Source organism: Perissodus microlepis, chromosome 4, assembly GCF_051167445.1.
Source record: "Perissodus microlepis isolate ML-2025 ecotype Zambia chromosome 4, ASM5116744v1, whole genome shotgun sequence".
In the NCBI taxonomy this organism is placed as follows: Eukaryota; Metazoa; Chordata; class Actinopteri; order Cichliformes; family Cichlidae; genus Perissodus; species Perissodus microlepis.
The window spans coordinates 13305054-13332484 of record NC_140464.1 but is presented as its reverse complement, the minus strand read 5'-3'; the positions used below and the strand labels follow the sequence as shown (position 1 = coordinate 13332484).

Genomic DNA, 27431 nt, shown 5'->3' with positions numbered 1-27431 from the left:
GTTCCAAGCTCTTTGATGCCTTTGGTAGGCATTTATATATAATCCACTGAGAAATTGTTTATTATGATTAGAGAAACAAATGTTACCTCTGTGGCAGGAACCACACAAACTGAAGAACAGATAGGTTTTTTATGCCAAATTTTAGTTTTTACTGCTCTACCGTATTTCGGAGGGAAATATTGCACTTTTTTATTTATTATTTCTTAAAAACCTTCAGATAAAAAATGATAAAATATAAAATGTTGCTATAATTAAAACAACGCGAGAGTTTACACGCGCGAAACCACACAAGGTATGAGTCATATAATTAGTTAAATGAAAGGGGCCTTAAAAAAAGTACAATTAAATAATTAAAACATTTTAAAATATTTTTAGATGCCCGTTATTTCCATGGTAATACCTACATACTCTCACTGCAAGACTTGTACTTTTATGGAGTGGCGTGCAAGAGTGAGGAAACACTTCGCGTAAAACTTACAAAAAAAAAAGTCATAAGTCCCAAAATACGTGTGTCACAGGGTGATGCTTTGTTATCACCGTCGTTTCCTAAAAACAATTATCCGCCTCCTTATGCATCAGCCTGAGATTTACGTAGTTTAAGGGGTGCGTGTGTAAAGTCGGCAGCTCCTGACCTCTGGCGCGCTCTTGCGCTCTCTGGCCACCGGAGGGGGGGAGGAGTTTGCTGCTGCCTGCTAATAAAACGTGGCTGCTGCTGCTGAGGGTAGTGGAAAACAGACTTGGTGTGCAGTCTTTAGCAGGATTACACTTTCTCTCGTGCCCTGTGCATCATTTTATGCACAGCACCGTCGTGCGTCGACTTCTAGCCAAGGACAGCGACTCGTTTCCTTTAAACCCGACAGGCAGACGTTACATCTATACCCTCACTCACTTTTCCAGTTTCAGTTAGAAAGCGTAGTTTTCAGAGATGACCTGGACGATGAAGAGATGTTTTGTCACTCTGGCCATCCTGTGTCTTTGGCGAGTGCAACAACTGGCAGAAGCCTGCAGCTGCTCCCCGAGGCATCCCCAGCAGGTGTTCTGCAACTCAGACGTCGGTAAGTTGATTTTTAGACTAACAATCAACACATCAAGTTGTGTTTTTGCCATTAATGTGTTAGTTAGCAATGTCTAGGATAAATTGGTTTGGGGTTTTTTTCCCCCCACAAGGAAACCATCGTATTCTGAGAGGGAGACTGCCCAGCTCCCGTGTTTACAGTTGCAGTGGGAGGAGGATGGAATTTTCTGTCCCCCAGTCTTTCTTTCCACTGCCCTCCTCTTTTTCTCTAATCTTCTGTTGATAGTTTCAAGGCTCTTTCATAGACACATCAATATACTGTCTGGAGTTTTGCCTTCTTCACTACCATTTTAGGCTTTTTTTTTTTATCTACAGTAAACCACATTATTCCTTGTTGTTGCTAAGGAGACTTTAAACAAAATCATTTGTGTTTGTGCTTGTTTATCACAACATGAACATAACTTCATTTTCTTTCACCAGTATCACCTCAGTGATCATATAGTTTACTGAAAGGCAAATTCATTTAATCCCACTCAAACACTCCTGAGGATAATTTCCCTTTAATTTCGCCTGTTACAAAAAAGTACTTGTTGCTGCCTTCAACACAGACCTTAAGCTAACAGGACCGTTAACAGTGACCAGCCTGTCCAGCTCAGGGTCTTTTTTCTTGCTTCTGAGATGGCTGAGTGTGTGGCATGTGGACAGAAGGTGACTTATTCAAAGATTTTTACTCACTGGATTCCATTGCTCAAGAGGATGAATAAACTTTATTATGCTGCCTGAGAATGTACACAAATGGAAAGTCAGATACCGCACTAAAAGGGAAGACAATTTCTCTTTCTTTTTACCCTATTTTGGTGCTTTAGGCTTTACAAAGTGAACCTATTAAAATAAGTTCTGTTTTTTGATTAGGCAGACTGTGCAGAACTCTAGATAAACTAAGATGCTGGCAGTCATCTGAGCCTCACAGCTGATTCACCTCATTTCCATCTCTTAAGTCAGTTTCTAACATGACCTTGACCCTCCGCTCCTGCTTCAGCACCATGGATAGACCCTCACATAAACATAAACCACCATAGAGTCTCGGGGAATCTGTTTCTTGGCCAAATATTCTTGAGTTCGTGTCTTCGGGGGTTTAGGCAAAGTTTAAGAGTGGGCTCAAGCTAGTTGGAGAAGAAAAGCGCCAGCAAAAGTTCACCAAGTTGCTGGGTCACAGAGAGGGCAGTCAACTGTTGCACACTTGCACAACTTATTTAAACGTCAGAGAGAAGTTTCGGGAATTTACGAAATCGTTGGCATTCCACTTCACCAGCCCCTATGCAGTTAATGAACAGACTGCTACCTGAGTGGGTTGATGAAATTTTGCATTAAGCAAGCTCATTCAAAATTCTTATTCTTCTTGGGCTTAAAGTGAAGGTGAATCATGTTTTTCTTTGAACCATGAGCCACTTGTGTTATAATAAATGATGTGTGTGTATTAAATACAGCATTCCTATGTAGATTAAAATAAGTCAAGATACTATCTTAATAAGTGCCAGACAGCTAACTGACTTGGAAGTATTGCTAAAGTTTCACATAGCTAGTGCTGGTTTTGGTTTCTGGAGATTACAGATACTCACTGAAGAGCAGTTCATTTCCACAGTGCAGGAAGATCATTACACCACTTGTGATGTCATTTTTAAAGGTGGGCCTTCGTATAACCTGAAAGTCAATATAAAATGAAAATTCCAGATGCAAGTTTGATACTAAGATTAATGGAGGCTTAAGCCTTGAGCCAGAGTTTTTAATCTCATAACAGTGGTTCTCTTTTTTTTAACCTCAGTTGATTGCCATGGCAACTTATGCTGCAGACTTAACCAGCTTATTTTCAGAGATTTGGATAAACATGGAGATGGGTTGGTTTGATGTCAGTGAGCAGTGCTAGTTAAGGATAAGTAGCACCTTTTAGTATCTATTGCAACTCCTGGGTGCTACAGGAACAAAATAAAGCACACACACACAAAAAAAAACAGAGACTTCTTTTATCCTTGTATCGGGAACAACAATGATTTTCAGTTCAATTCAGTTTTATGTCTACAGTACCAAATCACAACAGTAGGAAACCTCGGGCAAAACCAGAACCAGGGAGGGGCAGCCATCTGCCATCATGTTCCTATTTACTGAAGTCAGCTGTTGGTCAACTTTGTGCAGAAGAAGAGTCTAATGTCTTGCCAGAACCCCCCTTAACTGGGAGTCAGCACAGAGGCTGATAGAGAAAATGTGATTAGGAGAAAAAAGTAACTGCCACTGATTGGTGTATATGGTTTTATCCAGCCAGCAAAGTAAGTCTGGCTTTGTAGCGCCTGGTTTGTAGTGCACGCCTAGGATCAAGTTTTGTTGTAAACAGTTCCACTGTCAAAGCAGTCAGAGCAATCTTTCCTCATAAATGGAAATCTATCTTCTGGTTCCTTGGCGGAGGCAGAGGAATGTTGGGTATTCATAAACCGCACTCATTATTCTTTACTTTTCTTTTTCTTTTTAAATTTAAAAACTATCTGCGCTGCTTTTTGTGAAGAAAGAAAATGAGTCATATTGGTTCCTGAACAGAAAGTTAACATTAGTGGGTACGACTTCTGGGACAAAAGCAGCCCATAAATTGCAAGCTGTGCAAACACAGCTGATATTAAAACCAGATTTCCGTCCTTTGAGCTGGACAGAATTTGTGCAAATAACCACAGCAGCTGCCTTAAACTCCAGCACCACTTGCAATAGCGCGCTGGATTGATCCGTGCAGTGCGACACTTGCAACTCCCCTTTAGGAAACTGCATGTGAACGTTATGTCCATGGCCTCAGTCACATGCAGACTGTAAAAAAACACAGGAGAAAACGCTAAAAACGCTACATTTTTTTGTGCAAGGCATAATAAAACTAACGGCTAATATAGATGATGAGATTTTAAAGTTATCTTCGGCCATAGCTTCATGTGTTTGCGTTTTACATCGGATGCTCCTCCCTGAAGGGGATTTGTATCCCTGGCTGGAATCGTACCGGGGACCTTTTGCTTACCACACGCACACCGATGAGGTGATGAGTATTTAAACTCTATAATTTTAAAAGGAAAACAAAGGATTACGGCAGATTAGTCTTTATCTCTTTGCACAGGATCAGTAGGGTAGTCAGTTTGAATTTGTACTTGACTTTTTCGCACTCTGACCACTTTGTGGCTCCTCGGAGAGGAAGACGAGGGCACATGCTCTTCAATTACATGACATGCATTTGCTTTTTTGTTCTTTGTTTTTAAAACCCTCCCATGACCACAATACTGCATGCAAAATATTGTGTTTATTGTTTGAGTAACTAGAAAATTAGATGGTTCCTTCGGTTTCCAGTTCTGTGAAACTTATGATTTTTAAAGGGCTTTGTCAGCCTGTTCCAGTAAACATCCAGGCCCTGGCAAGAACTTGCGTACACACTATATACCAGCACAGAGAATAAAGTTGTACTTCTAAACCGCTCTAACAGTTTGTGGAGGAAAAATCCATCAAATCAAATAGGTGGCTATCATGAATAGTCGAAGGAATATCACATTAATTAGCTTAAAGATCGTTTCTTTCCCGATAACTTGCCTTATTTTCTCATGTACATGTAACTCAAAAGCTACACCTAATTCTAAAACATGCTAAGATTATATATCAGTATGCGCATAAGACCCCATTTTCAGTATTTTTCACTTTATGCCTCTTTAACATCCTGTGGTTATTTCCACCTGCTCTAATTCCTGCTTTTAGGCGTAGAAGAAGAGGTCTCTGTTTGATTCGACACATTGGAGCAAAGGGGGATTACCGCTAATACACTCTGCTGAGAAGTTGGAGAGTTTCTCGGCACGGCTACCTCACTCTGCATCAAAGCGAGGGAGGGAGGGAGGGAGGGAGGGAGGGAGGGAGTTTGTGATATGTAAACAACAAAAAAGAAAAAGAGAAATCCAGTGACTGGTGTAGATTATCCCTAACACAACTTTTGTTTTGTATCCCTCTTGACTTTAAAGGGCCGTTTTCTCCTTGTATACACAGCACATTGTTACGCTAAGAATACTTCGGCAATGTGGCTGCCTTCCCATGCTTGCTTCAGGACCCATCACTCCATCACTCCATGTGTGCTCACATTCTCCTTTTTTCTCTTGCTTCCCTTTGTCTGGGATTGATGCTTTAGACCCTTAAAAGGAGATGTTCTCTAAGCCTCATGAATGAGGGCACATATGGCTCACATCTTCATAGCTTCATATAAAAAAAGGCAAATGAAAGGGCTTGATATTATTTGGCAAGGAGCGATCAGAGACAGTCAGTAGCTGCCACCTTGGGAAAGCAAGGACTGAAGTGGAACTTGAGAGAGAACATCTGGTTAGCGTTAGCTCTGTCGCTTGCTTCCTTGCAGTCCCGTGAATATACAGTAACTGCCGGGTGTCTGGTTGCAGCTGACATGTGATCATACTGTACTGCACTTCCACATTTTGAACACACATGGAAAGAGCAGCAACTTTGAAAAACACAAGTTGATTTGGGTTGTTTTTTGTTTTTGTTTTTTGACTACTCAGGATTTTAGCTCAACGGCTCATTTGTATGGCTCTAATAGTAATTTTCCATTAAAGCCTGTTTTTTTTCCACATGAGCTCTTTTCTTCCAGCTTCAGAGTGCAAGAGAGAAAAGGAGGAGGCTACATGTGAAAGGAGGAGGTTGATTTGCATGTCAGCACCTCTCTCCAGACAGAAAGGCAGGCTGGCTGAGAGGCCTGGGGGCGGGGGGGCTGGGGTTGTGGGGCACTCTAGTTCAGCTTTTTCAAAGACTGCTGACTGGCTTCCTCCTGTGTCGGCCCAGGAACCTGGGAACAGGCAGCATGCATTCCTCCCTCTGATTGCAGCTGATGAAACACTCATGCGCCTCTGCCTTCCCAGGACCTGGCACATGCAAACTTCTCAGATTCAAGCCACAGCAATGTGCTGCGGCCAACTCCAGCATGCCAAACCTGGGCAGGGCTTAGATCAGATACAGATAGATGCGGATTCATTTCAGTTTTAACATAACAAAGCAGCGTTCCAGTTACAAAGCTGGCATTCACACAAAACGAATGTTAATGCAAGTTGTTTTTTCTCTTTTTTTCTTGTCTTTATCCAGTTATCAGGGCAAAGGTAGTCGGAAAGCAAGAGGTGGATGTTGGCAATGACGTCTATGGGGATTCCATCAAACGGCTTAAGTACGACATTAAACAGATCAAGGTATTTAGGACAAAGCTATTGTATTTATCATTTTTCTTCCATGTGTAAAAACTTTAGTGGAATCTAAATGTTTTTGCTTGAATTCTCAGATGTTCAAAGGTCCCAGCAACGCTATCGATGCCTTCTACACAGCTCGCTCTTCTGCGATGTGTGGAGTGTCTCTGGAGACTGACGGCAGGAAAGAGTATCTAATCACAGGTATGACTTTCAGTGCAGTGTAAGGCACATGTTGTGTAATATAAAAAAAAAATGTTCCTTAATGTGGCTTCATATAGATTCTTATATATGCTCTAGATTTACACTATGCTCTCCTTCCACTGTAGGAATGCTGGAGGCTGATGGGACAATGCACGTCACTCTGTGTGGCTTATTTGAACCCTGGGACAACCTGACTGCCACTCAGAAGATGGGTCTGACTGAGCGCTATCAAATGGGCTGCGAATGCAGGGTATGGAAAATTTATGATTAAAAGTCTAAGCGAGTAGTTAAAGTTTACATTTACCAGATGATCACTTCCCAGTTGCATAAAACAATTCACCGCTAGATGCACGATGTTGTAACGATCACTGTGCTTTTTCTGATCCTCAGATCACCTCCTGCAGCTCCATCCCCTGCATGATCAACAGCCCATCCGAGTGCCTTTGGTTGGACTGGTTGATGGAGAAGACTGAAAATGGAAGACAAGCTAAACACTATGCATGCATCAAGAGGAGTGATAACTCTTGTGCCTGGTACAGAGGCTCTGCAGCGCCCAAAAAGGATTTCATGGACATCGAAGACCCTTAACTTTACCACTGTGCACATGTCTGCAGTTTAAATATGCCACCATAGAAATATCAAAAACAAAAATAAAAAACTCATCAAATTCCCCTTCTTTTAATTATCAAAAAAGCTGTAGAGTGGATTTGTAAAAAAGGAAAAAAAAAGGTTTTAATTGCAGATCTCATGTTTTCACTTATCATTCCTATGAGCTCAGCGCTTTTTGCCACACCGGCCCCAGAATCTGAAGCACATCCTCATAAACCACTTCTCCTCCAGCTGGAACAAAGGGGGGAAAAACACCATAATTCAATGATACAATTTCTTCCTGAGCTATTAATCTGTAATTCTTTATTCAAGTTTTAAAGGGTTCTATAATTAAAATAACATGTACCTACTGATCAAAGTTCTGTGAATCTGCTTTGATAAATAACACCAGGAAACAATCATCATCCTGGCAGAGCTATCACAGGGAACAGGAGCATGCTTTTTAAATGTGTGGCAACTGATTTGTGTTAAAGCACGACTCTTTAACCACAGTCGCTGCTTTTCTTATACTATAATCCTGAATAGACAAGAATGCACTTTGAACATAATTATATCGCAACATTCATATTGTCTGTAATGAAAAAAACATGTTGGAATTAAAAGAGGATCAAATCCTCCATGGTTTTTTGTTTTGTTTGTTTTGTTTCTGCATATATAGATCACAGCTCTAGGCACTGTTATACTTTAGTACGTGTGAGCACATATTTTATTTAAGGTACTATATATAATAATTATTGGGAAAACACTTAAATTCTCTTTTTTTGATAAATAAAATATGTAAATGTAAGTGTATGTATATACTGCAGGAAAAAAATTAAATGGCCCATCGGCTTGGTCAGTGGAAAACAACAAGATCGTTGAATTGTTCCCTTAATTTTTGTTGCAGTATATTTATATAAAGAACACCATATATTTTCATAACATTAGTAAAATACATTTTTGTTGGGAATAACAGATTGTAACCAATCATTTTTCTCGCACTGACGGTACTAAGATTGCCGTCAGTGTGGCGCAAATGTGACATGAATAATTAATATGAGAGTGTAAAAAGATTCTTCATTTGAAACTGTAGTCAAGTATGATGTGCTGGTTTCACATGGGACTTTTTTTTAAAGATAAGATGACTTTTGTATGCATAGCCATCTGAAACATTACTGTACATTTGACCCTTACAATTAAATTCATAAACCTCTTTCGGTGTGCTCAGTATTTTCATACCAGTACATGCAGCAAGCACACTTTGCTGCTAAATCTAAATGCCTAGGAATGTGCATTTAGTGCAGATCATCATGCATCATTTTAGCTTACTAAATCTGTAATTTAGAGACTCGTTTGAGGCAATCTACTGCCGCCTACTGGAGACAACAGCAACGTGACATTCACGAGCCAATCCATGTGCCCAGATCAAGCAAACATGAGTCCATTCAGCATTTCACAGCATGCAATCCTTTTTCACTTGTAGATTTTAAATGTGTTACTATTCTAACATTAAAATGTCCTGCTCTTATGATAACACTGCTGGTCTTTGCAATGACAATCGAATGAAATGCAATCTTAGAAAGAAAAGCAAATGAAAAAGCATCATTAAAAATGTAAAATGGGGGGGGGTGTTTGTTTCTTTTGCCCTCCTCTGGGAATTTTCATGAGCATGAGTAGCGGTGTGATTCAGGCCCTGCCATGTTTCCGCGCGTTTTTGTTGTTATATAAAAACATAATCAGGTATCGCGCATCAATGGTAAACAGCTCTGGCTGGAAGTCACGTGTAGCCCTCCCCCGACAGATCGACGTCACGTTAAGCGCCGATTGGCTGAACCTTTCGGCTACAGCGTGAACTGTGCTCTGATTGGTCCGTGATTCCTGTCAGTCATTTTTTTTCTATCGCCCTCTCATAATGCAGCATGGGCGAAAATACTAGATTGAAGAGCTTCATCTGAGGAAGCAGAGGCTTCTAGTTTAAATTATTTTGTCCCGTTGAGTGAAAGGTAAGTGAACGGAAAGGCGTATTCGTGTAATATCTGTTCGCTGCTTGTTTACGCGGTGCTGTCGTTGGGCTAAGAGGCGAGATGTGGCTACCTGGGTGCTGGGATGCTAACCACATTGCAGCACTGAGGGAGGCTGGCTTTCGCCACGTTAAGTTAGCTTGCCTGCTAACCGCGTTGCTCCACTGTTAAACGATTAAATAGCAGAACACGAAGCAGTCGACAGCAGGGACAGATAAACGATTAAATATCGAGCAGTTGCGATATTTAGCGACGCTTCCTGTTTAAATTTTTAACCGTTCAGGTCGAGATTAGCTGCGGCTGTAGATAAGCAAACTAGCATTCAAGCTTTGGTGATTGGCCCATAGTGGTGGGACCAGTAGGTGAGCAGCTACACCGGCTACTTCATAGAGCTCTTAACGACATTTAGAAAAAACAAGACCTCAAAATAGCTTAAATTATGCGTCCAGGTAGATTTATAAGCAGGTCAAAACAATAAGCTGTGGGATTTAAGAAGTGAAATCTCTACACTTTGAGTGTGTGCTTGTGGGAGTCTGTTGAAGCGAGTGAGTAGCTTTTTGTAGATCTATATATTAAACCTGGAGTAGTCCAGTTTTGTTTTTTCGGTGTCATTAGACAAACCTTTGCAGCATGTGGTACTTCAAGTTCTTTAAGAGTGATCTGAACCCTCAGTTTTAAAAACATATAGGATGGCAGATTTTTTTTAGAGCAATTCTTGCCTGTGGGAAGCGCCATGTGGTGTTGCAGTGGGTTTGACCCAATGCTCCTCTAGTGGTGGTAGGTGACTTACAACATATATGGGAGAAGGTGAGGGCTGAATGCATGTTTTCATATTCTGGTGTTTTGTTTTAATAGTTTATGGATTTTTTTTTCCTCTGTCGTTTGAGTAGTAGTTGAGAATGAATTATTTCAGGGATAAATTATGCTGAGTAAGTAATGTTAATTATCCAAAGCTTCTGTGGCTCAACAAGAGAAAGTTCCCCTGCTCAGTCCCGAGAGGAGACACGAAGCTCTCTAGGGGTATTTGGCATTAACAATAAATAAATAAAACATGTAAAGCTACCCGCTATGGTGACCCCCTTGTAAATAAATGCCATTTTTTAATGATATATTGCCTCTATATATCATTTTTTTTAAAATGTTCTCATAGTTTGTTTTGTGTCAGAATTCAACATTTTTGGTAGCCCTTGAAGTCACCTGCATCCAGCAGTAGTTTAGGCAGGATATGTGCACGATCTATGTATACATAGTTTACGAAATGCAAATAAAGAGTCAGTATTGGGTAATGCAAGTATTCACTGGAGGGTACTTGAAAGTAATCCCACTGTCTCTACATTTTTTTTTTTTTTTTAATTCTTTGTTTAAATATTAGTAGCTAACATAATCTGCTTTGACTGTCCATAAAAGCACTTAATAAACTAATTCAGCTGTAATCTATCCTACAAAAGTAAAAGCTAGTTTTGGTTGCTCACTTATTCGGAAAGGATCGCGCCGCATGTTTACACAGGATGCCCTTCGTGATGCAATCCCAGAAGGAACTTTGTCTTCTCTCAGGATCAAACTGAGGTTCTCCAAACTTTCACTGTGCAATATGGAGTCAATCTATCCTTTACGAGTCAGTTTTCAAAGCATCTAAATTTAAGTTCAATATCAGTTGTGTTCCTACAAATTGAATGGAATATTTTCATATCAGTGTGAGGATTACCTTTTAAAATAGGAAACAACCAGGTTATAATTTTTTAAACCCCTGTAAATAGGCTTTAAATCGTATTGTTTAGTTTGACATTGCACTACATATCGATTACATAGGCAAAATGGCTTAACAAGACCTTACGCTTAATGACTGTCTGCCTGTGTACATCCCTTCCTTCATTGAATGGAATAGCCCTTTATTGTCATGGTGCATGTACAACGAAAAAGGCAAAGGGCATTGATGGAAAACGGAACAGAAAACAAAGCCATGCTAACATAAATTACCACATAAAGTGGAAACTTATTAAAGTTGGCTTTAAGATATGTGAAGTACTCTTAACATTAAAAAGCTTTACCAGTCTAATTTTATGCTTGATGTAAGCTTGAGTTGACAAGACGAGGAATTGTATTTGTTATATTTTTGGATTTAATTGATTTTTTTCAAATTAAGCATCGGTGTAAGTAATTATTCCCAGATTATCACTGTTTGTGAAAACCTTCACTCACCTTAAAATGACCCGTGTCTTAAATAGCATCATTTGTTAGTTATGCAGCCAACATATCCCAAACATCAGTCAGAAAGTTTCTGTGTGTTATCAGTAATGTGCCACAATCGGATTAAACATCTGTGTTTTGGTCAGCGCATCAGCAGAGCTGCCTGTTTGGACGGTTGCATCACTGCAGTTAGCTCCCTCTCCCTGTGGGCTCTGTGCTTCTTAGTTGTATCAGTATCAGCAGCACGTGAAGGTCAGCATGCCCTTGTGCATACAATGCATGTTCGGCCCTCCTTCCCTCTTCATGACGTCACTGCCTACTCTGATGAGTAAGTCGTAGTGCTGTATTGTCTCTATGATGTAGCCTTCGCTTCTGTTTGTTTTTTTTTCCTTAGATGTTTTGTTGTCTTTATCTGGGGGGACGGTATCATTTGTATGGGTAAACTGAGAGAAGATTGAATGTTTTACACACTCACCATCAAAATATGGCTTTGCTATGCTGTGTAATAATAGCTTACTCGTAAGTTTAAAAAGTAAGTCACAGGTTCAGCGATTGATAGTTGAATGTTTTACTCGAGGGATTGCAGGTCACCTACTCTCCTACCCTCTAATGCTCCCGTAGTTTGGAGTTGCTCTCTGTTAACTGCAATGATCAGCTGTCTAAACAATGTGTCACTCTTTCCTTTGGACTTTGATCTCCTCATTTCTTCCCGCTGCAGTCAGCCGGCCAGTCAACTTGATCGACTAACACCCTTCATCAGCTGTTTAGTTTAGCAGCCTGAATCAGAGCTCCTTTACAGCTGCCTGGTGTAAAGCAGCAGTTCTCAACACTAAAATGGTCTTTGTGTACATTAAGCTGCTTTTTATGTGTAGAAACAGTACGTGGAAAACACTTTTAGGTTTACTGTTATTACTTGTTACTGTAGATCCCTCACTGTTGTGACAAAATTTAAGGAGCTACAGTTTTACTGATTATGCACTCACTGGAGTCGAGAGGATGACAAAAAATTTGATTAAGTCAAAATGTGACTTGAATTGGTTGCATAAATGTAATTTGGCAGTTAACAACAGCTGCTCACACCTTATGTGTAAGCATAAATGCTCTCCCTCTCCTATCCCATACACTCCCCCACCCTATGTTACATCTGATGCCTTGCATAACTGCAGGGACAGCTGCCAAGACCCAGCTGGAAGCACTCAGTCCTTATCTCTCTTGTAAGGTGATGTCAGAAAATGTGCCTAGGGAGGTACCCACTGGAGGGCAAACAAATAGGGGCTTAATTTATTAGCTATGAGAGCAATTTAACTTGTATTTGCAGGTTTAATTTTGCTCATGTTTAACTCTGAAACAAAGTACTTTTGTGTGAGCATTTTTTTGCAGATATAAAAAAAATGATGGCATGTCATTGATATCTTTGAAATGGTACTTTTTTTTTTTTTTTTTTGTGCAGTCTTGCGAAGTGATGCTGACACCCAATCTGTTTGTCCCCACAGTGATGTTCCAACAATGCCGATAGTGGATAAACTCAAGGAGGCTTTAAAACCTGGCCGAAAGGACACAGGCGATGAGGGTGACCTCAACAAGCTATTGGCCTCTTCTGCCAAGAAGGTCCTTTTGCAGAAAATAGAGTTTGAGCCTGCCACCAAGGGGTTCTCCTATCAGCTCGACAGCCTAAAGAACAAGTATGTGATCCTCAATCCTAGGACTGAGGGTGCTACAGCACAGAAAGCTGCAGAGCCTGCTCAAATTAAGAGGCAAGGTAAGCTCTCAAAATGAACTGAAAATTGAGCAGAATTTGATGGCCTGACATTTTCCATGTTTGACCTTTTGTTCTTTGATGCTTACCCTGAAAGCTCAGTTCTGGCGTTCTGTCCTCGGCTAATGTCACAAAATTGCCTGTACCCCTTCTTCAGTCTTAGAGAATGTGGTCGGGGGCCAGAGCGATGGGATCCCTGCTCCGCAGAAGATGCTCTTTCCGGGGAACAAGATCACCCTTAAGTGGGAGCGTGTGTACAGGGTGGGAGCCGGCCTCCATAACCTTGGAAACACCTGCTTCCTCAATTCCACAGTGCAGTGTCTCACCTACACGCCGCCACTTGCCAACTACTTACTCTCAAAGGAGCACAGCCGTGTCTGTGAGTAGATTTACTATCTCATTTACGTCTTCTCTCTCTTTTTTTTTTTTTTTAAACACTAACAGTTTCTCACACAGTTTGGGGAATTACTTTTACCTGGCCTATATCCCTGCGTGTGCCTGAAGAAGGAAAAACAAGAAGTGTAGCTTCATTTGGTTCAGCTAGTTTATTTTGAGCTCCCAATCATCCAGGGATTTCCTTACCTGGATGATTGTGCATGCATCAAGACATTTATTATTTGGAGTGTTTTTTTTACTCGTTTTGATCATCTCATTCAAACAGACTCTATATAAAAGATTTAACATATTTTAATATCAGCAGCTGGTTTGTGGAATGCCTTTTAACCCCTTAAATTTGAGTTAAAGGTATTGTTTTTGTATTTAATGCTAACACCTGCTTATACTTTTATGTTATGTGTAACTCCTCTTCCTCTTTGTTGTTCAGGTCACCAGTCAGGCTTCTGTATGATCTGTGTAATGCAGAACCATATCATCCAAGCCTTCGCCAACACGGGCAACGCCATTAAGCCCGTCTCCTTCATCAGAGACTTAAAAAGTAAGATCGCCCTCCTTTAACAGTGCCTGAGCAGTTTATGCCTTCTAGGTTTATCTCAGACGTCACATTTATTGGTTGGCTACTCTCAAGGGTAATGTGTTGCAACAGTGTCCCGTATGACAACAATGGGCAGTAACTGCAGTATAGAAGTGGAGCAGTGAGACTGCAGTTAGTGAATGAATCCCACGTAGACAGTAGCGATGAGGTGTGAGTAGTGCCCTGACACGGTGAGTTACTGTGCTGTAGTTTCATTGCACCCTAGTCCCCTCCCTACCTGGCTGCTTCCTCCTTATGTGCTGCTGCAATCATGTCTCCACCTCCTGTGCCTCATTTTCTCTGCCTCCCTCCTTTCCCAATGCCCTTTCTGTCTCCTTGTGACTGCGGGCTTTAGCACAAAAATGTACAGGCCACCTGCTTTCTCCCCCCCCCATCAGAGCTCAGAGATGCGCTGTATGTGTGTTCAGGTTCTTTATACATTGATTTAGCTAGTGGCCTCCTCTGTAGCTTAAAATGTGCCGCTAATGCTGGAACAGTTTAAATGCACACATTGAAATATCAACCTCGGTATTTCTAGTCCAACTCTAAAGCCCATTAATACATTGCCATATCACTGCACAAAAACAAAAGAGCTTACTGCTGCCGATTCCTGAACTGCCACCAGATCTCACAGCTGAGGTTTCACAAACAAAATAAAAACACGACACACCAGTCTTAATGCCCACAGCTTTAATGTCTTCAAGATGTTGCCTCTCTCCTCTCCTGGAAGTGCCTGGAATAGATCATTAGTGCTTGATGTATTATATTCCTTTTTCCCCACTCTCGGGTGACTCATTGTTGTGAATGTGCAGGGGTGCTATGCTCGGAATATGTTGATGACCACGTTCTATTAGCTCATCCAGTTTTCCATTAGGAAATAACAGTAGGGTACATTATCTCTACTATGAGACTCTTACTGCAGATTAGACGCCGCTCTGTAACCATAACATGTTTATTGGGTCATTATGCCATGGTCTGGGTGAAAGCTCTAGTTTGATTGGCTGCAGGGTTTACTGTATTTCCTGATAAAGGACCTTTATGTAGTTACAGTGAAACAGTCAGCCCACTGTTTGAAATGAATGTGCTGACCTAACCTGTTTCTATAATAGTTACAAAAAAGTGTGACTGTTAACCTATCTGGGGAAAATGACAACTTGGATGGCTGGAGTGTAGCTAAAGAGACTGGACACAAAAAGGACAGGAGGTGCTAGTTTCTAAAGGAAGAAACAAAGGACTGCTAGAGTTTTGTACTGTCCAGTTTGCCAGTGTAGGAAGAGTATAGTGCCAGCCTATAAAAGGAGTGGTATTTATCATTGTTTAACTGACTCACAAATTACCTCGACATTAGGGCTGCACGATTAATCGTTAGAAAATCGCGATCTCGATTCATACTTATGTGCGATCTCATTTCCAAATGACAACGACTTAAAAAAAAAAAAAAAGACGACGACGATTGTACCGCATTTTGATCCGGGACGTACTCTGCATGAAAACAAGCGCTCACTCTTCCTGCTCAACAAATGACAAGGGCGGAGCCTTATACCACGTGATACAGAAGCTGTGCCATGTGATGCTAAAATTAGCAGGGAAAAAACAACGGAGAACACGTCAGGGATGACGAGAAAGTGACAGGAGAAAATCCGTCCCGGTCAACCACCCAAACATCAATAACGGGAACCTTATACAGCGCTTCCCTATATCGCAGGCACAAAGAAATTACGGAGGCTATCACTTATCACCTGACCAAAGATATGGCTCCCATCAACACTGTGCAAAACGAGGGATTTAGGAAAATGATCAACACCCTAGACAAACGCTACACAGTGCCGTCCCGCAACTATTTTTCTATTGTTGCACTACCTGCTCTATACACGCAGTGTCGAGCAACGGTGGAGACGGAATTTCAAGCAGTACAACATTTTGCGGCAACAACAAAACGTGAGACATTTGTTGTTTTTATGTTTATTTATTGTTTTTATGTTCGGTCTCAACTGTTACGAAGTTGATGTGCGGTTAATAAGTGCAATAAATATTTATACTGGAAAAGAAAATCGTGAGAGAATCGTGATCTCAATTCTAAGCCAAAAAATCGTGATTCTCATTTTATGCAAAATCGTGCAGCCCTACTCGACATGCATGTATTTCCTTTGAGTGCCGAGAGAGAGCCGATGAATCGGCTCACTGATTGTTGTACATCACTACTATTTGTACTATCCGTTCACTTTATAAGTGTGCACATGTGCCGTGTCATATTTTAATAGTTAAATGACTATAATCAGTTATTCTTGTTATGAAGACTATAGAGAGGGGATGTCAACCTAATTTTACGTTGTGGGCCAGTTCAGTTAAATCTCAGTGGGTCAGACAAATCGGTCAATCACCTAATGACCATTTAAAAAAGCCTGATGCGTTCTCCTTAAGTCTCCATGTTTCTGCATTGTAAAGAAATGCTGCTGTAGTAAATCAAAGTAAAAAGCATTGCTGTTAGACTATAAGAAATAAAGTTGTAAACATTAAAAGCACTTGTAACTCCTTCCTGATCTTTGGCGTGTAATTAAAACAACAACAAAAATAAAAAAAATAATAGAAAAAATCTTTGAATTAACAGCAAAATTCAGTTTTTACATTTTGTCTGTGTGTTTGTGTATAAATAAAAACATTTCTGTAGAAAATTATGGAAAACAATAACTTTTCTGTTATTTAACAATAAAAAATATTACTTCAATTTGTGACCTGTAATGGTTTACTTTGGTGTCTGTCAGGCCATAAGTGATAAGCTGTCATGTTATAAATAAGAAATGAATTTTTTGTTAGGTTTTGTTTATTTTTAATGAACCTCTACTGTTTCTTGCTTTGCTCTCACTTATTGTCAGAAATCACGATATGTAACAAATGTCTGTTAATAGTCAGATAATCTGGGTAGTCAGTGGTTGATCTATTTCTTTAATGAGTCTGTGGGTCATTGCAGTTCATCAACATTTTATCAAATACAAGGAACATTATTGACAAGTTGGAAAGTGAGAGACGCCTTTCTCTGAGCCTCCCTGTCTCAGTAAGTGCGAGGCTAGAGGAAAAATGTAACTCTGGTAAAGCATGAAATCTGACGGGCTCTTTGTCTTCCACAGAAATTGCAAGACATTTTCGCTTTGGTAGTCAAGAGGACGCCCATGAATTTTTGCGGTACACCATCGATGCCATGCAGAAAGCCTGTCTCAATGGCTATCCGAAGTAAGGATTTATGCTTCTTATGATATTTGTTTAGTCATTAGTCATTACATGAATAACTTTTGTCTTTGTGTTTTTAGGCTTGACAGGCAGACCCAGGCCACGACACTGGTTCACCAGATCTTTGGAGGTTACCTCAGGTCAAGAGGTATTGACTGATGAATAAGCACGCAGCTCAGATTAAGTCTTAATGGTTTGATGCAGGTTAATACTCAATATACTAAATTAGGCTAATATAATCTTTTTAGTCATGCATGGAAAACAGAGGTGTCATATATGTGTATCTTACCTTGGCTTAAGATGCAGGTATCCTGTGTAATAATTTTATTTATTTATTATTTAGAAAAAAAACTACATTGGAATAGTTAAATTAATTTTGACAATCTCTGTGTTTTACTTAAGAACCCACTGCTCAAATCTTCTAATTTAAATTGAATGTAATCTTATTAAAAGAGACATTCATTATGATTAAGGAGCAGCTCGTGTAATTTTAGGGCTCTCTTTTGTGTGGGTTCAAGAGTTTCGCTTGTTCTATAATGGAAAAATGTAAAAGGAATTTCCCCTTAAAGTTTGCTCTAATAGTCAGATGAGGTTGTTTGAGGTGCCTGACAGTTTCATGTTTACAGGAAATTGAACTGAGGTTGCTGCAGCTTCAACAGATTTTACTTACAAGTACTGTCAGAAGAGTGAGACTTGTTTGTTTTTGCCTTTCAGTAAAATGCTCTATTTGTAAAAGTGTCTCAGATACGTATGATCCTTACCTGGATATCGCCGTTGAGATTCGGGTATGTTGCACGATATCTCCTTATTGTATAACATTTATTTTCATGGAAATGTTCATGTTTCTGTCTTTGGAAAGTTTGGTAACGTAATTTCTGTTGTGTTTTAGCAAGCAGCAAACATAGTGCGAGCCTTGGAACTGTTTGTTAAACCAGATGTTTTAAGTGGAGAGAATGCCTACATGTGTGCCAAGTAAGTTCCCCTCTCATGTAGTCAGAAATGATTCAAAATACTTTCACCAGACACTTTATTAGGTACACCTTGTTAGTACTGGGTTGGACCCCATTTTGGCTTCAGAGCTGCTTTGATTCTTTGTGGCACGTATTCAGCAAGGTGCCTCTTGGGCCATATTGACATGATGGCATCACACAGCTGCAGATTTGTTGGTAGCACATCCGTGATGCAGATCAGTGTAACTGCAGTAGCTCAGTAGTTTCCGAAATAGACTGGTTGTTGATGGCAGACAGGCCAAACCACGTTCAAAGTAATTTAAATCACCTTTCTTCTCCATTCTGATGCACAGTTTCAACTTCAGCAGGTCGTTGTGACCATGTGTACGTACCTAAATGCATTTAGTCGTTACCATGTGAATGGCTGACTAGATGTTTACATTAAGCAGTTGAACAAGTGTATCTAACAAAGTCAGTGGTGAGTGTAAATCTTAAAATTTTTTGGGGAAAAGGTCTTAAAATGAAAAAAGATTAAAGAGTGTCGTCATCATTTTTATTTTTCGTCTTCTTCAGGTGCAAAAAGAAAGTGCCGGCCACCAAGCGCTTCACAGTGCATCGAACATCCAACGTACTCACCCTTTCACTGAAGAGGTTTGCAAACTTCAGCGGTGGAAAAATAACAAAGGTTAAAGAATTTTCACAACTGACTGATTTTTAGCAAAACTGCCTCATTCCTCTATATATCTCACTCCTTTCTGTCATTTTCTTCTTCTTTTTCAGGATGTTGGTTACCCAGAATTTCTAAACATCCGCCCTTACATGTCTCAGAGCTCAGGCGATCCTGTCATGTACGGCCTCTATGCTGTTCTGGTGCATTCAGGCTACAGTTGTCATGCTGGACACTACTACTGCTATGTGAAGGCAAGACAGTATAGATAAACAATCTTTTTAGTGTGTGTGTGTGACAGGAACGTGAAGGAAAATTGGCTTTAAAAATCCTTCCACTCCCCCTTGTGGATTGCGATCGGGAAAGGTGACAAATTAGGTGTCAGCTATCTGAATTTAAAGTTCCTTTTCTACACTGTTTGTGAAAGCTTGTTGTGAAACTTTCCCATTAATACGTCAGTTTTTTGGAGTCAGAAGTGACTATATGTGGACAAGAGAGTGGATTGTTAATAGCTTACCATAGCAGACCTGGATAACAAGCTATATCCATAGAATATACCAGTACAACACATTTACACAGATAGCTGCCAGTTTTTGCCAAATATCAATCTTCACCAAAAGTCAGGGTCACATTGGTTTCTCTCAGTTCCTTTTTAAAAGCTAAAAGTAAATAAATCCCTTTCACAGCTAAACTAGTGATTAAGATTTGAGAGCTTTAGTTATCATTACAGGGAAAATGGCTTTATTTTATGTTTCTTCTCTCTTTTATCCTCACAGGCAAGCAATGGACAATGGTACCAAATGAATGATTCAATGGTGCATTCAAGTAACATCAAAGTGGTCTTGAACCAGCAGGCTTATGTGCTTTTCTACTTGAGGTGAGACGGTAGCGAGTGATGCAAGAGATCAAAAAAGATGTCTGTACCTCCTGGATGTGCAGTCCAACAAACTAGAGTCTGTGTTTGTGTGTTAAAGGATACCTGAAACCAAGAAAAATGCAGATGGGCAGACCACCAAGCAGGGGATGTTGTATTCCGGGAAGAATACGGCACCATCGGAACAGATAAAGAGGTCCAACTTGAACGGGCCTCTCTCTTCCCCACAGGTGAAAAAGGTATAAGAAATATTTGGCTTTTTGTAAAATAGTAAATGTATGTGTTAAACTTTTGAGCTTTTAACATTCTGGATAAAAAATGTAAGAAAAGTCGACGTTTTCTTGATAGAAACTTGAGCCAGCCCAGCTGCGCAAGATCCAGTCGATGGACGGTGGTTTGGGTTTGCCCATTTCCAGGAACGGTGTGAGCACTCAGCCACAGCCCCGACTGTCCAACTGGACATCCTCCTCCAACGGTCTGCCAAAGCTGCCGGGTGGACCCGCAGTTATAGAGGAACCTTTCAAGAAGGTGAAGAAGCCCTCTCCGCAGAGCCAGCTGCCATCCCGCAGCAGCACTCCGACCCCTTCCAACAACGGGGTCAGCAGAACGGAGGGAGATAAAAAACAAGGTGGAGAAGGCAGAGGCATGGCAGCGTCTACCTCATTTAAGTCTTTGTCTGACTCCTCCTCTGCTGACACCACTGAGTCAAAGGTACAGTATAAAGTGAACAAGCATGAATACAAATGTTACATTAAGGGTGAAATCTTGACAGGGATTTTTAATTTTGATCTTCAGGTAATAAAAATACTCAAAATATTTGAGTGCTGTGAAAAGCAGTGGCATTTCTTTAGGGAAACATGCTTTCCTACAGAGATTCAGTCTACAGTAGCATGAAAAGGATTCTCTCACATTTCAGAAGCCATGTTTGATGTAAAAGATCAGATCTGCAGCTTCACAAAAGCATAACCGCCGCCTGTGGTTTTCTCTCTCTGGACCAGGACTCCGTAGGTCCCAAAAGTGCACCAGTAGGAGAGACTCCCTCCACTCCTCGGAAAGGCTCCAGCGGCCTGGCGTCTCCAGCAAGGAGCGTGGAGCGCTCTCAGAGCACAGAGGAGCAGAAGACGGCAAAAATTAAACCCCCGGCTCTCGGCAACATCACATCTGAAGCCACCAGCACCATGTCACCTCCACCTGCCAAGAAGCTTGCCCTGTCGGCCAAGAAGGTGAACGTCACCCCCATCCACAGCAGTTGCCTCACTTCCTGTCTTACTACAAACTCATAATAATTCTGCTTCCTGTCGTGTAACGCCACACCTGCTGTCACAAATTGCACTGTTGATTTCAATTAGTCTTTTTTATTCAGGCAAGTTAAAGAGTGGTGTTGTGCTACGTTTTATGCCTTTTATGTAATGTCTTATTTCTCCAGTGTACCGTCTAATCAACCACATGTTAGCACTTGTTTAAAGTTTGTCTTCTTTTCCTTTAGTTTGTTCTTTTTTCCTAATCATTTCTAATTCTTCTCTGCCATACCCTTTCCACTTTGTTTTCCTCTCTCCATCCCCCCCAATCATCCTTTTAATCACCCTGTTTTTTTCCTTTATTTACTCTCTTCCTTATTTTTGTCACACTCATGGCTATTTTCTTTAGACCACCAAGTTTTTATTTATGTCGATAACTGCAGGCTCGCAGCCGGAGTCCGAACAGCATTGATGCTCTGCCCCGTTTGCCGTCCAGTGACCCCATGCATCAAAATCAACTTAACTCCCTCACCCTTGCCTCACCCACTCCCACTCACAGGTATGTATATGGAAACCTGTTTCGTATTGCGAATACTCACACTAGGTATGGTTGAGTTGTACAGTCCTCTGCCACTTAGGGGGTCAGTATACTCTTAATGTGAGTGTATCCATTCAAATTTTGACACCCAAAAACAAAAACGATCCTTATTTCTTTTCCAGAGCTGATCCATTCCATTCATGTAAAGTCCAATCATCACCTTTAGCCCATTCAACTGGATCCTTCAAACTGCAGAAACAGTCCCTTTTCTCCACACTGCAAAAGCCAAGCGTGAGCCTTCCTCCTAAAACAAACGGTCTTCACTGTCCAGGTCCAAAGAGTCCCAAGTCTTCCAACAAGCTCAACTCAGTGGTTCAAGAACCAGACCTTGACGACCCTCCCGCTCAAAATGTCAAACACAAAAAGAAGAAGAAGAAGCGGCGGCATTCTGAGGTGGAGAGCGTCCCAGAGCCAGTCACATCCCCAGCTCCACAGACACAGTGCACTGCAGCAGAGTCCGATGGCGAGAAGAGGTGCAAGACGAAAAAGAAGAAGCGAAAGCGGCTGGACGAAGACGGAGAGAAAGCGAAGGAGCGGGCGTGTGTCTCGTCTCATTTGGACACGTCAAGCCAGGAGGAGGACTGGTGTCAGGGTGGCATGTGGAGCCTGACCCCTGAGTCCAGTGCAGAAGAGTCTAAGAAAAAGCCTCAGTTATCCGCTACAACTCCATCGCAGTGTGAGTCAAACCAGAAAAAGCAGGAAACGGATTGTGTGTTGAAGAAGAAGAAAAAGAAGAAAAAGAAAGACAATGTGGGTCAGTCAGGAGACGCTCTGCAGGATACAGCGTCTGCACGCTCTACAACAGAAAGGTTGGTTCGAGTCTGGTTATGTTTGTTCTTCACCTGAAGTTGAGTTTGTGTGTAAAGCTCTCTCAGAAAGTCTACATTACTGGCTTGACTCTAGGAATCAAGAACGTTTCTAAATGTTTTATCATTATTCATATCTTCATAAAGGACTTGAAATAAGATATTCTTTTTCATTAAATATTTGATCTTCTCACCCTTAAGGGTTAAGAGTGAGACAAAGTAGTTGCTTCTGCTATATGCCTTTCATTACCTCGATCTCTAATCTTCTTTTTCCCCAGAAGCAGTTCTGAGATGAAGCCCACAGGGAGCCAGAAAGATACAGGAGATTTGTTAAAAGTAAAAAAGAAATTAAAAGTGAACAAGAGGCTAAAAGAAGAGATGCAACAGTGGGAGGAGAGCAAGCATTGTCCTGATGCTGAGACTGAAGCATCGGAGCCCCCGTACAAAAAGAAAACGATGGAGAAGGACAGAATAAACAAAGAAAGCACAGGTGTGTGAGCGAGAACTTAAAATTACATCGATTACCTGTGGAGTGTCAATGTAAAATTTTGATTGGAGCCATTTGACAAAATCACTTTGCACCTCTGCAGCCTTTCAGCCTTTCTGTGGAGTGACCAGTTATTCTACTTTTGTGCAGAGTGTGACTCATTGCATTTTGAGAATGTCAGATTTAATCACAGTTCTGTGATTTTTTTTTTTTTTTTTTTTTTTTTTTGTTTGTTTTGTTTTGTTTTGTTTTTTCTCAATTCCCAGCCACAGTGGTCGTGTGGGACAGCCAAGTGAAGGACGGCTACAAGCGCAGCGTGGCACCAGCGGCTGATGGAAGTACATCAGATGGCTCGACCCGCGCTGCACCCGTAGCTTGGGATGGGAAAAAGACGAGTAGTGTGGTAGAAGAGCTGCTCAGGAACGCTTCGGATAAAGCCTACGGAGCCAATGGTGAGATGCAGAGTCATATTTGTGTTTTTAAATGCAATTTTAAAGAAAATGTGTTGATAAAAGACACTAAAGGGTGTTTATGTCTTGTCTTCACTAGTCCTCAGTTGGGATGGTGAGGTCTCTGCTGTCAGCAGAGATGCCATTGAAGATGCCCGCGATGCCAGGTGTGACACTGTGATCGACGAGTGGGATGAAGACTTCGACAGGGGAAAGGTGAGGGGTGAAATGCAACATGAAAAAAGTCCTTGTCTGTCTGTTCAGTTCACAAGAATCTGTACTCCTGCATTAGAATTAGTTAGATTTCAGTGAAACTTGCACACAGTGATCACCTAATGGGTCTTCACTCAAAACGTGCATGAGGTCAAAGTTACATTTGTCATTTCACAGGCAAATTTAGTGCCACTAACCAGACACGTTGTTGCTCTTGGGACCTAAACAGTTACTTGTGATACTTTGCATGTATATTGTGCAATCAAGCACGATCCCTGGAAAGATTGTCTAAAAATGTGTTGTTGTAATCTCTGTTATTAAACAACACAGCTCCCCTATTTCTCTCTATCATGGCCAGTTTTTACCCTGCTTTCCTGTCTGGTATTTTGATTATTAACAACTAAAATACTTCTCCGAGACGATATGCAATTATTTAATTTTAATTTGTCCCCTTTTCCACTTATTAACAGGTGAAGAAAGTAAAGCAGTATAAAAGAGAGAAGTGGAGAGGGGCCAGCAGCATGTTTCAGAAGATTCAGGACAGGCGGAACAAGTGGTCTGTAACACCCGGAGGGAAGAGAGTTTTTGGAGTCCGACGCTGAGAGTCCAGATTGCTGCTGAAGTCTTACTGACTTGAAATTGAGACAGAAAATACTTTTCTTACCAAACTCATTTACCCAATCTCTCTCTCTCTCTCTCTCTCTCTCTCTCTCTCTCTCTCTCTCTCTCTCTCTCTCTCTCTCTCTCTCTCTCTCTTTTTTTTTTTTTTTGTTTGTTTGTTTGTTTGTTTAATCCCCCATATTCAAGAATAAGATATGTGCCAAAAGCAGTACACATTACTGCATCAGCAGTCTGCCAACACAACTTTTAAACTAACCAATGTGAAATATTGTTTTCAGCAGACAGCTGAATTTCACCATCTCCCCTTTAGATGCCGCCATGAGCAGCTTAAAGTTTTCTATGCATTCAGTATTTAATTGAAAATCCTTACATCACGAACATCACGTCAATATCGTGCTAGATTTGTGTCCTTTGAGCCCCGATTATTGCCCTGAAAACGTGCTACCCTGAAATACAAAAAGCTTTACCGTAATTGTGAAAGGTAGGCTGTGACTCATTGGCCTCGCTGAAAACTGTACGCAATCTGAGCAAAAAAAGTGACCTTTTTAACAAAAAATGAAATTATTCTATGTCAAATAACAAAGCTGGACTCATTTATTATTCTTGTTTTAGATTTCTTAAATATTTTTATGTTATTATTTTTTTCTCATAAGTTGGGATTTTATTTTGTACTTTAGTGTCTGTACCACACTGCTTCTTTTTAAGGACCAAGTTTTGCCTGCATATTGTTGGTAAAATTGAGGTTTAAAATAGCCACCGTTTCCTCATTACGCATGCCTAAACTGGTTCAAAACCCATTTTAAATGAAGGGTCATTTGTAGTTGTGCAGTTCTTGTTACACACGCGATTTTCCCCTTCCTTACCAAGTTCAGCTTTAATGTTAATACATTAATAATACAAAGGAATGCTCGGGCGATGTCATCGATATGGAGGAAACGCATCGGATGCTGTTAGTTTTATTTTTTTATTCATGAGTTATTGTTTTCTTACAGCTCGGTGCAATCATTGTGTGCGTCGTAGAGGTCGGCGTTTCTGGAGGAACTCTCGTTGGCGCAGTTAATTTTCTACTGTGCAGCTATCTAACTATGTAGCTCATCTCATCAGTTCTTCATTTAGAGAAGCTCAGTTTGGAAACATGTTTTTGTTTTCTGTAAAGAAGGAAAAAAAACTCCACAATGGGTCCTTCACCACTATACTGCAATTAAAGGGTTACATTTTATACTTCTGGCACTGTGTTATGATGCGATAACTACATGAGATCTTCTTGTCCCCTTGTATCTTATACCTCTATGCAATTTTCTGACAGTCATGCTCGCCGTCTAGAAACTGGGCTGAGACTCAGGAACCCAGAACCTCCTGTATTCCCATCTCCACCCTCGATCAGACCCCATTTCATGTAGGAGTCATCCCTGGACCTAGGCCGCCTCGTTGCATCCTGTACATCCTATAAACAACTGTTTTATACAAAATATATCAGGTGTGGAATCCATCTAATCATCTTGCACCAGTTTGGGCACAGATGTGTAGAGAAACTAAAGTTAAATAAACAAATGCTTTGCCAGTGTAGATTGTACAGTCCATCTTGTGCTACCAGTGTTTCCCCCACCCCGACAACGCTGTAAAGATTTACCCATGCATTTCTTTTCATTCTAGAGATGTTGCCTTGAATTGGCTATAAAAAGCGTAGGTTTTAATGTTATAAATATGTAATTTAAAGAAGATCTTTACTGTGCTATTAAATACTCAGAGTAGTCGGTGGGTGTTGAGAATTTATCTACAAGTGTGTTTGTTCAGTTGTGTGTAAGAGAGACATTTGTTTTTCATGCAAGTCCTTCCTTATGTCACTGTAATGTGTACAGTACAAGAGGGGCAGTGTCATTTCCAAAGGACAGCTGTGAAGTGGACTGGCAGACTGGCAGATGAACATTTACTGGCGTGAATGGACAGTCCACATGTTTGCATTGATGGTTCCATATTTTGCACCACCTTTTCTGACCAGAGAAGAGAGCTTTCATAATGAAAGTAGCTCTTACCTCGTAATAGCTAACTGAAAAGGTGCAATAAAGTTGTGACTTTTGTGAGCTGATTGTGGGTTTTTTTTTGTTTTGTTTTTTTCTTCTTTGTCTTCCTCTGCTTTTTCCAAATATACAAATGGTATGTGGGTAAACAGCACAAATAGGGTCAACATCACTGTTTAAGAAGGGTTCTTTCTTTAAGAAAGTCTGACTTACCAAAAGAGGTGCATGTATGTTGTATTGCCTTTATCTATGGAAGCTGAACCACTTACTGCACCTTCTTGTTAATACAGCATGCTGATGGTTGGGTTACATTTAAAATGGACCTCAAAACCATTTGTGTACCATTTCAAGGAAACATGGCGCTCAATGCAATTGCAAGAAATTATGCACGATGTTCAAATTTTGATTTAAACAGATCTGACAAATTAGGGTGAGCTCTGACTGGGAAACCAAACACTTGTAACCCACAGGCAAAGCTCTAAAGTATACACTGCTTTCTTGTCTTTTTTCTCTCTCTGAAAAGGACTCTACAGGATGAACAACCTAACAAGTCCTAAAACTACAGATGGAGACCAGATCTCATTAGCAGGACGTTTACTGAGGGTGATAGATCAAGTTAGCACGAGTCTCTCATTCTCATACACTTTTGTATAATCACTTATTTTTGTAATAGGGGGAGTTGCCCCCTGCTGACCTACTAAGTTGGGGAGTTTTTGGTTTGTTTTTTTATTTGACATTTCAGACCAACCCATCTTTTACCTCCAGTCTGTGGCTATGATGTATGAGAGATACCAGTTGGATTTATGGATGCCCAATCCCTTCCAGATTTCTAGAGCTTTCTGAGCAGACTTTGCATACTCTTCCTGTGCTTGGGTGGGATTTGTCCAATTACTCTGGTTTCCTCCTGAATTACAAAAATATGTCAACTGGTGATTCTTAGTTGGCTGCAGGTGTGAATGCAAGGTAGATGAAACACGCAAGTACAGAATAAAGTGCTGTGTGAATATGTGTGGCAAAGGTAATGTTGCTGCAGTTTAGAGTGTTTTGAGTGGTTCAGCAGCTTCTTAATGCCAACAGCATATAATCACATAGCAGTAACCCAATGCATTTAGCCATGTAGAGATGGTCAAGATCACCTGCTGAGAAACAAGGTAAGCATCAGAATGAGGCAGAAATTAAGCTTTAGTGTAAGTTCAATAAGGAGGGATCTGTAGTCACTCGTCTGTTTTCCTGTGTATTCAGCTGCTTTTCTGTTGTTTACAGGACTACTGCTTTCCCATGCTGTCAATCTCATTTCTGAC

The 27431-nt window shown here is 40.7% G+C and overlaps 2 protein-coding genes across 3 annotated transcripts; both read left to right on the top strand.

Annotated features, from left to right (window-relative positions):
• Window positions 1–696: 696 nt before the first annotated feature.
• Window positions 697–8263, top strand: timp2b (TIMP metallopeptidase inhibitor 2b). Its single transcript, XM_084925885.1, has 5 exons — window positions 697–1055; window positions 6164–6264; window positions 6354–6462; window positions 6588–6712; window positions 6853–8263. The coding sequence occupies exons 1-5, from the start codon at window positions 926–928 to the stop codon at window positions 7048–7050; spliced, it is 663 nt and encodes a 220-aa protein (XP_084782011.1). The 5' UTR covers window positions 697–925; the 3' UTR covers window positions 7051–8263.
• Window positions 8264–8918: 655 nt separating this feature from the next.
• usp36 (ubiquitin specific peptidase 36) lies at window positions 8919–26193 on the top strand. 2 transcript variants are annotated; one of them, XM_084925880.1, is made up of 20 exons: window positions 8919–9053; window positions 12752–13017; window positions 13172–13393; window positions 13838–13948; window positions 17110–17212; window positions 17290–17357; window positions 17924–17994; window positions 18099–18181; window positions 18733–18844; window positions 18940–19080; window positions 19603–19703; window positions 19801–19939; window positions 20049–20411; window positions 20699–20923; window positions 21382–21497; window positions 21659–22345; window positions 22624–22832; window positions 23096–23281; window positions 23379–23494; window positions 23962–26193. In XM_084925880.1, exons 2-20 carry the CDS (start codon window positions 12765–12767, stop codon window positions 24091–24093), a joined length of 3438 nt encoding a protein of 1145 aa, XP_084782006.1. In that variant the 5' UTR covers window positions 8919–9053; window positions 12752–12764; the 3' UTR covers window positions 24094–26193. The 2 variants fall into 2 exon arrangements, with proteins under 2 accessions (XP_084782006.1, XP_084782004.1); XM_084925878.1 differs by having other exon boundaries at window positions 22621–22832.
• The last annotated feature ends 1238 nt before the right edge of the window (window positions 26194–27431 follow it).